The sequence below is a fragment of the Pomacea canaliculata genome, linkage group LG2, assembly GCF_003073045.1.
Source record: "Pomacea canaliculata isolate SZHN2017 linkage group LG2, ASM307304v1, whole genome shotgun sequence".
Lineage (NCBI taxonomy): Eukaryota > Metazoa > Mollusca > Gastropoda > Architaenioglossa > Ampullariidae > Pomacea > Pomacea canaliculata.
Genome location: NC_037591.1, coordinates 20,504,331 through 20,518,966, shown reverse-complemented (window position 1 = coordinate 20,518,966; position 14,636 = coordinate 20,504,331). Strand labels below are relative to the sequence as shown.

Genomic DNA, 14,636 nt, shown 5'->3' with positions numbered 1-14,636 from the left:
ACCTACGTGGGAGTCTGGGTAGAATGGGAGGGGGTTATTGCCACACGCGCACGTATACTTTCAGACTGGCTGTTCAAAAGAGAAGCAGCCAGGTATTGAGGTGAGCCGTTTAAGAAGTGCTCTCTCTCTCTCTTTTACTCCCCCAAACCCTGCCTTACACCCATCCACCCCTTTCTCTCTCTCGCTCGCTGCCTGTCTCTAATCGCGACCTCTCTCGTGGCCGGGGGGCCGCACACTGGGAGCGTGTGCAGGTAGCGAGCGGGTATTGTCACCTGGTCCCGTTATGTGGGGCTCGCGCTGGCTCGGCGGGGCGCCACTCGCTGCAGGACTGCCGACTACCCGGCGCAGGCCGCTCGGTGCTCGTGGTGGTGGTGCTGGTGGTGATGGTGGTGTTTAGCAACAGGAGCGACTGTTGTCCGGGTGTGGAGCAGTGGGAGGAACGTGGGGGGACGTAGAGGTGGGGGTGGGCCAACGGTCTAGCGGCACTTTCTCGCTTGGAACCTGTGCGATCGAAGTGCGTTGTGGGGGGAGAGAGGAGGGGGGAGAGGTGAGGGTGGGAGGAGCCAACGCTTGGAGCAGACCGTGGCTCTGGCGAGGGAGGGGTGGATGCATCCCCCTTCTCTCGGTCGTTGGTGACACGATCCAGCGAGAGGACCCACCCCCGGACCCTTGGAGTTTGTTGATGCCATCCACCCGGCATATCGGCCTTCAGGCCAAAACCGCGCCGTCACCGACAGTTATGTGGGGAATACGGAAGAGCTCTACACGGCGCGTGGATTAACTGCCGGCCACACGCCTGCATGCACGGACGCCACACCAACAACGTCTGAAGGTGCGATCCACCTCCTCCCCCTCCCATTGCCCGTGGCTCTCTGGTCGTCGTCGATGTGCCTGGTGTCGAGAGGACTGTGATGATCGGTCAGTTGACGTCAGAGCCGCGCTGCTGTTCCTCCTGATGTTGTCGTTGCCGGTCGTCGACGCTGCAGAACGAAGACGTGGTAGATGAGGTTGTACAAATCTTGGTGGATGTGAAGGTTGCAGATGATGTCGACACACTCCTCAGCCCGAACTGTAAGTTGTTCCTTTGATTTCAGTTATACCCCCTGTACTGATAGGTAGGTCCTCTAATACGTACTGATAGGTAGATCATAGACTGCACACCTGTAGGGCTCAGTTTTTGGACTGCATGCAAGAAAGCAGCACTGCTGACAGCGGCAGAAAAGATAATAAAGGGACGGGAAGAGAGGAGGTCAGAATGACGATGGCGATGACTGTACAAAGTTAATGATCGAGGTGAGAAGAGTTTAGTGGGTCTGGATCGGAAGGGGAGTGGGGAGGGAGCAGAATGTGTTCATTAGCTCACTCACTGAACATTCCACAGGTCGGCATGTCTGACCGGCCTCTTCTGTAAACATTTTCTAATTGATATGTTGTCGTGTTCGCGCACGTGTGTGTGTTCATTGCTTCAGTATGTAAAACATTCGTATTTATAGTATTGTTTTCTTTTAGAAAATGATGCTTCAAACGATTATCTGCCGCAAGAAATCTAGTTGATATTTGTTGACAGTGTTTACATGATGTATACTAGAACACAATGTTTACAGAGTTACATGTGATGCTGTTGTGACCTCCACTGGCGGTTAGTGTCTTGTATCACCGCTTGGGTGACACTCACCGGTAGTTTGCGAGATGGCGCTGGCTGCTGTCACGTGATGTTACAGCTAGTGACTGTGACGTGTAGCTGTTACCTCACAGGTACTCGTGCTGTCGCCACACACACACGTCCTCAGTGTAGCACGTGCCACACGCCCCTGCCACGTCACGCCGCCACCTACAGCTAGCCTGGGGTGGGTTAGTGTCATGGCGAGTTGGTCGATGTTTGGGGAGAGACGAGTCCACCAAGGAGACAGATTTAGTAAGAGCTTATGTACTGAATAGTATGTATAGTAAACAATTATAGAAACCTATAAATAGGCAGCTAAACAAAAAATGAACCAAAGTTTGTGTGTGTGATGGTGGAGTGCACGTCACAGTAATAGAGAGCTTCATGTCTACCTGTTCACCTTTATCCTTTTACCGAATGTTTATGTGATAATGAAATAGTATACTTTTGTGAAATCATTTACACAGACTGGTGTAAAACACTTACGTCCCTCTTAGGTTTATGTGTTCACCTCCACTCGCTGTTGTGTGTGTTCGTGCGTGTGTGCGTTCGTGCGTGTCTGTTTCCCGCCAAGCACCGGCACTTGGCACCCGCACCTCCACATACCCTCACGTAGGCACACCCGATACCCCTACAATTTACGCACACCGCTGGGCAAAGCACCGTTAGAAATAATCGGGTGCGTATCGGGTATCCCAGAGAGTAGCGTAAGGCCGCCAAGCGCAGTCATGCGTACCCGGCAGTTGTAAACAGGCGGCCGGTAGGTGGCGCTCTCACGCCTGTCTGTACATCTTGTCTCCCCCACCCCACTCTCCTGTTTCACCTCAGTGGACTCGCACCCTGTTCACATCAAACCTTTAGACACTCGTGTGTCACAGGTCCCCGCGCTGTCCGCAGGTTCGGGGCATCTCACGCTTGTGGAGCACAGAGCCAGGAGTCGTGAACTGTGTTCAGGGTGTCGGGTATCGCAGGCTCAGCCATGTTGTGGTGTCCGATTGTCACGTGACCGTCTGCCTCCCCCTCCCCACCATATCCTAACCTCACCTTGTAATAGCTCCTCGTGTGAAAAGTTAGACAATTGCTGTGCACGTGACCAGCACCTGCTTGGGTACAATTAACATACAGTGCAGCGATTGCATTCTACTTATATCCTCCTGCCCTGGGTTGAGGCAGTAATTAGTCAACCGTGTGCACGTCAGCAGGAAGCATGCCATGTACACATTTGAGACATACCATGTACCCGTGATACATGTCGGGTACCCTGTACCGCACACGACAACGGCGTGCAATGCACGTTGCTGAGTCAACAAAAACAAGGATTGATGCTATCCGCTTCTTCGCTTCCAGCCCCACCCTCACCTTCCACACTCATCAGTCTTCTCTTGTGACCAACGTGGAGAATTCGAGTGTTTTGTATTCAAAATACGAGTGGTTTGATTAAGAATATTGTGAGTTCTCCACCCCACCCACCCCTGTCTTATAACAACCTTTTCATCATCAGCGCAGTAGGAGGTCAAGTTTAGATATTTGATGTGAGAAAGTAGGGTTAACCCATTGTGACTATTGTCAGGATGTATTTTACACATTTTTATGATTAACCCTTCTTGTCTTCATGTTATGAGTGTGGATAATAAAATACATTAACCTATCACGGGTACAAGACACAACCCAGGTTGTAGACGGCGGTCCGCTGGTTCAAGTGTCACCAACACACTGAAGGTTGGCTGTCCTGGGTTCAGCTCTCGTCTCGGGTACGCTGTTCTTTCTCTGCATGTGGCATCTTTTACCTGGCTGGCTGTAAACAGTTCCCTCCCCACCCTCTACCCCCTGTTGTATACTGTCTTAACATCGTGACTAAAGCCATTGACGGAGATGACGATGCATTGATGAAGCCTACCCTGGTGCCGGGTGCAACATGATGTCACAGTTTACATCTGTGTACATGTACAGATGTGCATCTCCCATGGGTGGGCTTGTACAGTGTTCACACCAACCTGTGAATGTGCGGCACTCCGCTGGGGCTTTGAAGTCGTGTGAATGTCTTCCACTCGGGTGGGTCTTTAAGACTGTGGCTTCCAACTCAGGGTGTGAAAGTAATGCACTCCGTTTGAACTTCATGTTTGCAGCGGAAGGTAACTGCGTCTTTTCATGAAGTGAACCGCCCCCCACTTTTAGTTTCGAGGTTAAACTTTTTTAAACCTCTTGGCAATCGAACATCATATAACGTGGTCTGGAGTCATGGTCGTTGCCTGCACGTGCAACACGTAACAAATCACATGTAACGACAAATAATAATTTCATAATTAGTAACTTGTTATTTAAGGTAAAGTACAGATACCCAAGATTTCTGAGATTCCTACAATACACAGCAGTACGTTGTCAACCGTTAGCTGAGTCATTGGCAGAAATGGCGACTGGTCACACCTGACGTCACTGTCACGGTCCTGTCGCCGTCACACACTGGCAGACACTGTACAGTGGGCACCTTCCTTGCCACCCTGAGTGCACGTGTGCATGTGCAGCAAAAAAAAAATTAAAATATAAAAATAAAGCAAACTTGTATTTCAGAAGTTTTCAGAAATAAAATGAGATATAGATGGTTATCACAATTGCCATCTTATTGGTGTAGGTAGACAGTACGCGTTGGGAAAGCATTTGCACACCTACCACCCGACTGGTCTGATGTTTGTGAGCGTGTTCATACAATCCGTGCTTGAGAGAACATAAACCCTCGAATATAGCCACACACACACTGAGAGCTTGGTCGTGCGAACTTCGCCACGTCACCAGTGTGTCACTGTGGATATCAATGTTTTCGTAAAGTAAAAAAAAAGAAAACAACAAATTTTCTGGGAAACGACTTGAAAAAGGAAGGCCCGCGAGGTGTCGGTGCTTGAGGTCGCTGGAGGTCAGCCTGTGTGACCTGACCTACATCTTGCGTCATGAACAGTTTTAACTCGTGTTCAGCGGCGGGCCCCTCCCCTTCCCGGTTTCTCGTTCAACGAGATCAGAAAGTTGGGTATTCACATGGCGACACCACTCCAAGTGCTTTCAAGTGCAGCCTCCACGTACCCCGGTCCTTGCCTGGGTGGCACATAGCTTGTCGCGTGGACAGGGTCGTCTGGACGACAGGGGATCTGGAGGGGAGCTGGTGGGAGCTGGGTGGGTCGGGGAGTCAGGGTGGGGAACATGAGTGAGAAGTAAAGAATTCCTAGCGGGTGTTATTTTCTCTTTACAATCAATCCATCAACGAGTTACCCCGAGATAATCACATGCATTTATCGCTGTTTATTTTTTGCTGTCCCCGGGTACAACTTCTCTTCTACATGCTCAGTCGTTCTCTCTCTCTCAGCCCGTCGGAGGGAAAGTCGTGTCCCTGGTACAGTCAGTCAGCAGGATGAGCAAGCAAGAACTGTCAAGTAGTAACGACTGTCGTCGTTTGAAAAGATCGAGGAGGACGGTGCAGCACAATGTAAACACGGCTTTGATGGCTGAGTAGTTTTTGACAACAGAAGAGGGTAGATAAGGCATTTACTGAAGATAAGCCTGGACTTTGCTCGGACAATGAGGAATGGCAGACTCTTTGATACCTCCTTCTGCAGTTCCGTCCGACAGGGCTGACGGTCATCGTCCGACCCTTGCATGCACAACACTTTCAAAGCTTTGCGTGTGTCCGAGGCAATGTTGTCGTGTTGTAGGGCAAGGGTTTGATTCCTGTCCTCAGTGCAGGTGTGCAAGCACGACTCAGGTGTTCACTGAGAATGTGCGGCGGTGGGTGAGTCGCTGGCGGCGACAGGTCCCGTGCAAGTCGCGGTCGTAGCGAGACACACCTAGTGAAACATGCAATGTATGTAAACACGGGGTGACTAGAAGCTTTTCCTAGAATCGTGCGATGCCAGGTAATAACTGGCGAGTACAGCCAGATGTAATAACAACAGTCTTGTTGGTCCGCGCACAGCCACAGGTACGTCACGAGTGTACAGCGACGTTGTGACGTCACGCAGTACCGAGGGTAAGAATTTACTTTCCCCTTGGGAGGAGGGGAGTGCGATGCTCTCCTTGTCCTCGCGAGCGATGATGACAACGACGACAACGCTCGGGGGAGCATACCCCACCTGGCGGCGCTGTGCAGACGTCGATGTGGAGCTGGTGAACCACTCACAACTGCTTTGACCCGAAGGTCTGTCGGGAAATGCACTTCAGTTTATTACACTTGGAGTAGATATGGATAGGACTATCGCGGCTTGCTGTTGATGATACTGGAGACGACGACGACCGTATATCGTGCTCGCCACAATTTAAGCGGCTGTCCGTCAGGCGGCGCTGCCACAAGTGCAGGGACGTAGGTAGCGACACCTGTAAGTACAAGTACAAGTCTGTTTGTGTGAGGTGATGATAACAGTGACTTCCCATCCCGCGTCTGCAAACTTCGTTGAGTAGGTTCACTTTTTCCTAGCATGCTCCAGCTAATTCTTTTCCCTGCTTCCGTCCCTTTGTCAAGTTGTCTGTCCTGCATATTTTCTAACTCTCTCGATGACTTCGCTCTGTTTGTTTTCCTTCTCTTTATTTATATTTACTTGTTTTCTTTCAGTTGGTTTATTTTGTTCTTTTTGTCTCGTACTCTGATATTTCAAACGAGTCACAGGAAACATATTTTATTGTTCTGGCTTATGTACATATCTTTCTACCAACTTTTCCTGGGGAAGAATGCAAGCAACTTTTATTAGCTGACGTGTTCTTGTGAAAAAGACAGAGGCGATGTTTAGGATAAGAACAGATTTCTATTTTTTTCTATTTATTGCGGTCTCCGCATTTTTGTTAAAGTGTTGTTTCGGTCAAACTGAGACAGATGAAGGGAAATTTTTTTCGAAATAATTGGAAAACTGAAATATTTGGGAGTTCTCTTTTATATTTGTATTTATTTGCAAAATGACATTTTCCATTTCGCTTTTCTTTTATTTCTCTGAGGTTCTTTTGGTGATTTTTTTTTTGGTAAATGGCATGACTAGTCAGAAGTTGGCTTAGTGTTATCAGATCTCGCAGCCACGCCCAGACTTGTTATATCTCAAAGTGACGAGACTTTGTCACCTGCTCATAACACCTGGCATTTGCATCTTTGCATTTCTTGTAAAATCATATCAACGCTAAACTTAAAGAAGGACGAGTATAGAACACGATTTCTGTGTGACTACTCTGTTAGTGTACACGTCACATATACGTTACTTACAGTGTACACGTCATGAACATTTGTCGAGCTGGGAATACTCACTTCCGGTTACGGTTACCTCATTGAGTTCATGCACGTATGATCTCACCTACAGAGGGTTTACATGATGAGTTAGTGAGATGTGTTTTGTAAAACGACGATGTGATCAAACGCCATGTTAGTTGACCAGCTTTCCTTCAGTCTCTGATCAACATGTCTAAGGAATGTATTTACAGTTGAGTAAACCCAAACCCTACTAAAGTAGAAGTCGTTAGAAATCAAGGTAAGGACCATGAGGACGGGCATTTCAATATAGTCCGCCAGGGTAGCTACCAAAAGGGCGGCTCGGTCCATGGTCTGGGTACACAGGAACTGTACAAAATGTGTTTTTGTGTGTGTGTTTCAGAAACAGCAACACGTTCAACTGAAAGACATCATCTACAAGCACTCATCGTGTGCAAATGCTTTATCTATAACTACTTGTATACACAGACTTGTATCTACGAACACCATGTGTAATGGAACTTTGCAGGGCGAGTAAGATGGCGGAAATCTGCATTCCCACAGACCGAGTGCCAGCCGACATCCTGCACCGCCTGAAGGCCATCGGTCAGCTCCTTCAGTCCGAGACATCGTGCGCCTCGCAGGCGGTGGGTCAGTCGTCGTCGTCGTCGTCTGCTGTGATGAGAGAAAAAGACAATAATACCTACGACGAGGTGGACGGCTCACTGGAAGTAGACAGAACTGGGAGACGTGTAGAGACGAGAGTCAGCTCGGGGACGAAGGACAAAGGTGACGTGGTGTCTGCTCTCACGAGGACCTCTCCTGAGAAACAAGTGGAGCAAGGTGAGAGGTCATCAACTCAAGACATTCGCCAAGACATGTTTGTGCTACAACAGCAACAGCAGGCTCTCCACCAGCTACACCAAAGTCAGACCAACCTTCGCCAACATCAGACACATGGCGCTAAAAGGGTCTCGACATTTAGTTCGCATGTTGATGATGGTGTGATAGACGACACCAGGCTTGACCCGTCCTGCCAAAGGTCGAGGTCGCCGAGTCAAGGAGAAGTGGGTGCCCAGGACATCCTGCGGCAGAGACGCACCATGAGAAGTCCGTTTGTCCCTGACTCTAAGGCAAGTTTTAGCTCTGGTCCCCCAGGGATGTCTAGAGAGACTGCACACCGCTCGGCCTCGTTCGGTCAGACTTCGGCCATGGATGATGACGACGACATTGTTCGGATATTTCCGTCTACTTCCGTTGCTGCCCCAGCAGATGTTGGATACCAGCAGAGTCCCAAGGTCTTGACTCCCCCAGAAACTCCCGAGAGCGAAGGCAAGAGGAAGGTCAAAGACGTTTTCACATTCGACGACCTTGCCTGCACGGAAGAACTTCTGAGACAAACGATGGAGGTAAATGTCGTCTGCCAAATACTCTTTATTAGCATACTTCTTCATTTGTAGTCTTGATCTGTCAGGTTCTTTCTGTCTCTTTCTTTTCGAGCTGTTTTCTCTCACTTTCCTTATCTGGTGCCAGCGTCTGGAATAGAGTCTTGCTCATTATCTACCTTCAAAGCTTTCAATGCTGACTGTACACAGACCCAGATTCGTTTGTTAAATGTTTCACAGGATTTCCAAACCTAATGTTTCCGGTGCAGACTGCTCCGATTCGGTCCCTTATCATTGCGGTTTATTGTCGTTTTCTCCCAAACCTTTGACAGAAGATGAGCCAGCTCCAGGAACAGACGAGTCAGACGAGTCCAGTCAGACGGGAGGTCTGAGTGCAGTAGGCTCACGTCATCTGTCTCCTCACTGTGCTCGTGGAGGAGAGGCTCAAGGTTCACTTCACAAGGCTCCTCGCTCCGCCCCGGCTGACCTTCACCTCTTGCAGTGCGCCGACACTCCAGTCAGGAAGAGGCTCAACATGGACGGAATGTCCTGTCGCGGCTTCTCGTCCTCCCAGTCCACCTCTATGGAAGACTACCCCGTACGGCAACGCAGAAACTCTCTGTCGCCGCAGTCCCAACGGACGCGGAGCTACGAGCACGGAGTCGGAGGACTCTTTGTCCACTCTCTTCCACGCACTTACGACACCGTCGGCGCTCCATACCCACCGGCCAGCCCTCGACAGACCTCGACAACCTCCGCTGGTGATGGAGATGGGGGTCGTGCGGACTTTCCGTTCTATGCCTACCGCCACGAGGGTCAGCAGGTCGTAATGGGTGGTGCAGGTAACACTCCCACCAAACAACTGTCACCCTTCACCTCTGACAGAACGTGCTTCCCAGAGAGACCCCTCCTGACGTCCAGCACGCAGTTGCATGGCAGAGGCACCCCCGGGTATGAAGAAGACGAGATGACAGGACCCATGTCGAGCTATTTTCTCCCTACCCAGTTCTCATACAACAGCGCTAATCACCTGGAGCTACAAGCCCGACTAACTATGCAAGGAGACAGAAACACTCCAAAGAGAAGGCGGCCAGGTGGGTAGCTCTGCTCTTTTTTTCAGTTAATTTAACGTCTTATGAAGACAGGTAAAAAAACAAGACAGGTGTGTTTATAGCCAAGCCGATCTTTGTATTTACTAAATACTTAACTTTTAAAATTATTTTAAATTTCTAGATTTTAAATTTGTTACAAACTGTACACTATCCACACTATCAAAGATACACTTTTGTTTCCCTGCAGACTTCGATGTCATGGGCGATGAGCGAGACCGGGCTTACTGCACATGCGCAGTGATGGAGGGCAACTTCCTGCAGATGGCGGAGTGTGCGTACAAGCGTATCCGGCGTCTGGACTCGTCTCCTGTCGACTTCGAGAGATTCCGCACGGAGCTGGCGCAGACCAACGAGATCCTCCGCGAGTCCATGGGTCTGATGAAGCGCATCCGGGAGATGTGCGACCACCGCCCGAGGTCACGACCATGACCTGCCTCCATCTTGGGTGCCAGAGACAATGTCGGCCTCCAGGCTCAATGACACAGACAGGCTTGTGTGATTGTGTGTGAACAAGGTGAAATATTCCAGCTGGTCTGATATTGGCAGAGCAAGGTAGACATCGTCGTGTGATCGTGACAATGAGGTCTGCACAGGTGTGTGTGATTTTGACAAGTTAACCTTTGGCCGCATTCCACCGGATGGGGTCAAAGTGCGACTTTTAAGACACTCGCAAGTTATCTACAAATCTACACACCAATCCGTGCCGATGTGTGGTTTTTGTAGGATGACAGCATTTTTCTAAAGCTAAAGTTCTTGTCTCAATGCATGTAAACATTTTGGACTACCAGGCAGCTGCACGTCCTGTCGTGGAGCAAAGAGTCACAAGAACCGACAATGAATAACCGCCATTTTGACTTGTCATCATTGGAGTTTCTGTGTGTCGGTCGTTTGGACAGTAAACGCTTGGGATTAGAAAACTTTCAAAGCAGACTTTATAATTTAAACAAAATTTAATTAGTTTTCGCTGGAAGATGTACACACTTGAGGATGTTTGACTTTCAGATGGACATGTCTCATATTTGAATTGTGTTCAGCAGAGGGCGAGTCCCACACCCCAGTGTTCAGTAGTCAGAGAGGTCGCTAGGCAACCACCTCACGCCGTTTGTTGCCAGTTTAAAACAACATGTCTCCAGGTCAGTGTCAGGTCAGTGCCAGGTTCTTGCTATTGATCTTCATTTCCCACAGTTTCCTGTAGAGCCAGTAACAAAAATCCTTCATCTTTACTTTGATGAGTTTTCAGATGCCAGAAATCAGAAATGTGGGGTCCTAATGCTGTCCCCCAGGCTGTTTACAAACATTTTGTAGGTAGATGTGACATGATCGACACAATGCTGTGGTCAGAGCTGATGGAAGGAGTTCAGTTTTCACACATGGACACCATGTCATGTACACTATGGCCTCACTATCACAGCTAGAACTTAGAGTTCTGACATCTTTGGTGCCAGTGAGTCATGTCGTTATGACATGAGGGACATACAAGCATTTACACTACAAAACACGTGTTCAGCACCAGTCTGTAGGCAAATGGACATTGTCATAGCATTTTTAACTAACTATAATACTGTCATCAGCCACATGTTCTTACAAAAAGGACGTGACTAATTACTTATATATATAGTATGTTCATTATACGCTCATCCATCTTCTACATACACACACCTACATGCCGTTGAAACATGGTTAGAGAGGAAGTGTGTTTGTAATGGAATTACTGGTAATTAATGACACTATAATTGTGGTTTGTAGTGTAGCATCCTCAGAGAGGATCTGTTGAGTGCTACTAGGGAGGAGGCTGTCTTCAACTTTGTCAATGATGTACATAACGGATTGTATATAGTACGACACGTGACATAATACGAGAGGTTATTATTTGTACAATACACTATGCAGGGTGTACAGTATATGATACAGTATGACACGTGATATACCTATACGGTGCATGATGTATATTATATGCTACGTGATGTGTGATGTTATTAATACGTGATGTGTGATGTATAGTACGTGATGTATGATGTATAGTACGTGATGTGTCATGTATAGTACGTGATGTGTCATGTATAGTACGTGATGTGTCATATATAGTACGTGATGTGCGATGTGTAGTATGTTATGTGTGATGTATAGTACGTGACCCATGATAAAATGATACAATATGTATGATGCACGAGCTACACCCTTTATTTACATTAATGTCAGGGCCGTCAGTGCAGTGTACACAAGTTAAATCCAATGTAAACAATGAGTCAGAAAACATTTGAGGTTATTTCCCGACTTGCAGAACATAAGCATCGGCGCTGGAGTAGCCAACTGATATGTAAAACCTGAGATACTGTTTATGTGTCCGTTAGTGACGTTGTAAAGGTCCAGCAACGTCTCGCGACTGTTTACAGGTGTAAAGTACGGGGTGTGGGAACTGTCAGACCACTGGTGCCGAGCTGTATTGCGCCAAGTGTAAGTGTATCACAGCGAGTGAATGGTTTGATTGTGAAGGCAACCGATCGTGAGCGCACGCACAAATGCAGAAAAGATACATTTACATTTAATTGGCGAGGTCGTGGGAAAGCAGTCGGGTGCATTGACGGAGCGGGTGGGAAAACTGCGCTCAGACGCTGATTCTCAGCGGGAAGATCCAGCCACCCGTTGGTCTGTGGCCGGCTGGACCTCGTTTGTGAGTAAGTGTGAGTATTTGTGATTACACCGAGCGCCACTCTTGCGTCACTTGTACACAAGCTCGCGCATGCGCAGAACGCCGTGTGAACATAAGTCAACTGAGCGCGAGGGTCAGTCGGGGTCAGCCGTGAAACCTATTTCTAATTCGCTGACTAATGTTTCTTACAATCCCAGCAACACTCGCGAAAGTGACCTTCGGACGCCGCAGTGGGGTCAAGTGCTGCGACACCTGATGCGACTCCCCCCACCACCACCACCACCACCTCCCCAGCAGAGCCAGTGTGAGGGGTCGGGGGTTGGAATACGAGATATAAAAAGAAAGTTTGCTAGCGTGTGTGACAGTCTGCATACAATACCTGATATGACTGAAAGTCGTCCTGTCAAGTAGGGGAGAAGTGGTGTGGAGTCTACCCGGGACGAGTTAGGCGGGGTAGGTAGGGGGTTATAGCGGGGTGGAGAAGAGGACAGCTAGTCCCGCTATTTAAATGTTTCGATTGTCTGCAGGTTTGCGTGCACCAGGCGCGAGGATGCTGACGACGCCAGCACGTAGACATGGCAAAGCTGGAGGCACGGAGTCAGGGTGGGACGTTGGGAGCCTTCTCGCCTTCTGATACCCCGCTGGCTGGGTGCTCGGGTTGTAGGGACACTTGTACGGTGGTGATGGTGGTGGGAGGAACCTTAGGCAGGGGGACTACAGATTTACGACACCAACCATCGTCAAGTCGGCAGGTCGTCAGAGGTCGCCTCTGACATCACATCGTGTAACATCGCTGTTTATTGCTCTGTTGAGGCAGCACGTGCCCTCGTAACAGCAGGCTCGTGTGCCTTCTTTTCACGTAAATCGCACATATGTGTTCAAAACTTATTCTTTATTTTATTGTTGTGGAATTTTTTTGAAATGCAAGGCATTTTTTCCCTTCTCGATCAAATGGGATTTTGCCTACGGGAGGCGGGTAGACGAGTGGTCAGAACACTTGCATCCGAACCCAGAGACACGTTAATTGGATCCTCATGGGACACAAAGAACCCTCCCACTCCAGTCGACCCCGCTGTCGAGACTGGCGCCTGACTGTACAGAAAGTTGAGAAGAGGGGCGAGAAACGGGCCCTGCCCTCGCAAAAAGCTTTGTAAGCCGTCTCCCTGCTCCCCAGGGGAAGTGGAGGACAGGGTTCTTGCTCCTTGTCCTTTGCTCATCACTGGTCAGATGATAAAGAGGACAGGAGTCTGAGTGTCTATCTCACTGATAGAAGGTCTCGGTAGCACCGGTTGAGTCCCTCCCGTCTCCCCTCCCTGTCAATAGTGATACTGGGATGATTTCTTGTTGATATTTGAAAACTTTTAATATATGTGTTATATTCATCTACAAAACACCGTAGTTACCTGCTTGAAGTGGTTTTCTGTGATTAGATACAATCATGTAAACATAACTGTGATGTTGACCTTCGTCTAATATTCCCACCTCGTTCATAGGTGTGTTGTTTTCTGTGTTTACCTTTCTTCAAATATCATCCTTTGCCAGCATATATTTCAAGGTCCAAACCGTATAAGTACCCTCTCTCTCTCACACACACACACACAGACACACAAAGCATAATAATCTCCGTCCTGTACTTGCAACATCAATCTTTATATCTCCTTAAAGAATTGTTTAAAAAAAATATTTTAGTTTTTGAAACGTCTAAAGTTTATCTTTGAATGTGTTCAAGTAAACAATATGTCTACCATAGAGTTATTTATTATTTCTCAGTAAACACGTAATAACTTATTTGATGTCAACGCTCAAGATCCTTTATAACCCTGTTACTTCCAGAAAAGTATTGTTGTCGCTGAAATGTATTATTTGTACATCTGAAAGCAAAGATGAATATTATTTATGCCTTTGGTAGTTGGTAAGAACGACAACAGAATGTGATATCTGTTGAAGCAGACTTGCAAACACTAGATAACTTATTTTACAGGGCGAGTACCACAAATAACAAAACATATTTTATCAAGAAATATGACAGGAGACTTAGGTTGTCTCCTGACATAAAGTGGAGATGAGGATGGCGAGGAGCAGAGAGCTTGTCATTCCTGTCACATCACTGTGGCGGCCAGTGTCCTCGTGATGCTGGCACTCAATGTGTTCCACAACTGAAAACGGGTTCCAGACTGATTGTTGTCGCCAACATTCCTTTGCTGTGTTCGTGTGTCGACTAATTTTATTATTACTGTGTTCATACAGTTAATATATTTCCGTGCACTGCTGGTTAAGTTTGGCCAAACTGTGTGATTAGATTTTTATAATAATTATAGTGTTTTCGAGATATTCAATAAAAGTTTATTTAAGAGTGCAGTTGGCGTCTTTTCTTGAGCAGAAGTGTAAACAATTTGGTAAAAGTAAGTGTTTTGAGGACTTGTGACTGTTGTGTGTGTGTTTTAGTGTGCATGTGTGTGTGTGTATAAGTCACGTGGTGTTGTCTGGCATACTCACTAAACTCTCCAAGAGTGGTTCATCTCCTAGCTCGGCATCTTGCCGACAGTAGTGTGCTGGCAGTGACTGCTGGGAAGACTTGCATACTGTGAGCCTCGTTCTCAAGCTCCTACCTGTCGCC

The 14,636-nt window shown here is 47.9% G+C and overlaps 1 protein-coding gene across 4 annotated transcripts; it reads left to right on the top strand.

Moving 5' to 3' along the window:
- Positions 1 to 508: 508 nt before the first annotated feature.
- LOC112556768 lies at positions 509 to 14,377 on the top strand. Of its 4 annotated transcripts, none has more exons than XM_025226116.1 (4): positions 509 to 1,071; positions 7,402 to 8,281; positions 8,590 to 9,351; positions 9,557 to 14,377. In XM_025226116.1, exons 2-3 carry the CDS (start codon positions 7,412 to 7,414, stop codon positions 8,647 to 8,649), a joined length of 930 nt encoding a protein of 309 aa, XP_025081901.1. In that variant the 5' UTR covers positions 509 to 1,071; positions 7,402 to 7,411; the 3' UTR covers positions 8,650 to 9,351; positions 9,557 to 14,377. The 4 variants fall into 4 exon arrangements, with proteins under 4 accessions (XP_025081901.1, XP_025081899.1, XP_025081902.1 ...); XM_025226114.1 differs by having other exon boundaries at positions 7,276 to 8,281; XM_025226117.1 differs by having other exon boundaries at positions 515 to 1,071; positions 7,276 to 8,281.
- The last annotated feature ends 259 nt before the right edge of the window (positions 14,378 to 14,636 follow it).

What these genes read in the sequence shown, in the direction of transcription:
- LOC112556768 (XM_025226114.1), top strand. Translation starts at nt 7,388, where the DNA reads ATGGAACTTTGCAGGGCGAGTAAGATGGCGGAAATCTGCATTCCCACA. An exon ending in TTCTGAGACAAACGATGGAG is followed by an intron (nt 8,282 to 8,589) that starts GTAAATGTCGTC and finishes AACCTTTGACAG; the next exon opens with AAGATGAGCCAGCTCCAGGA.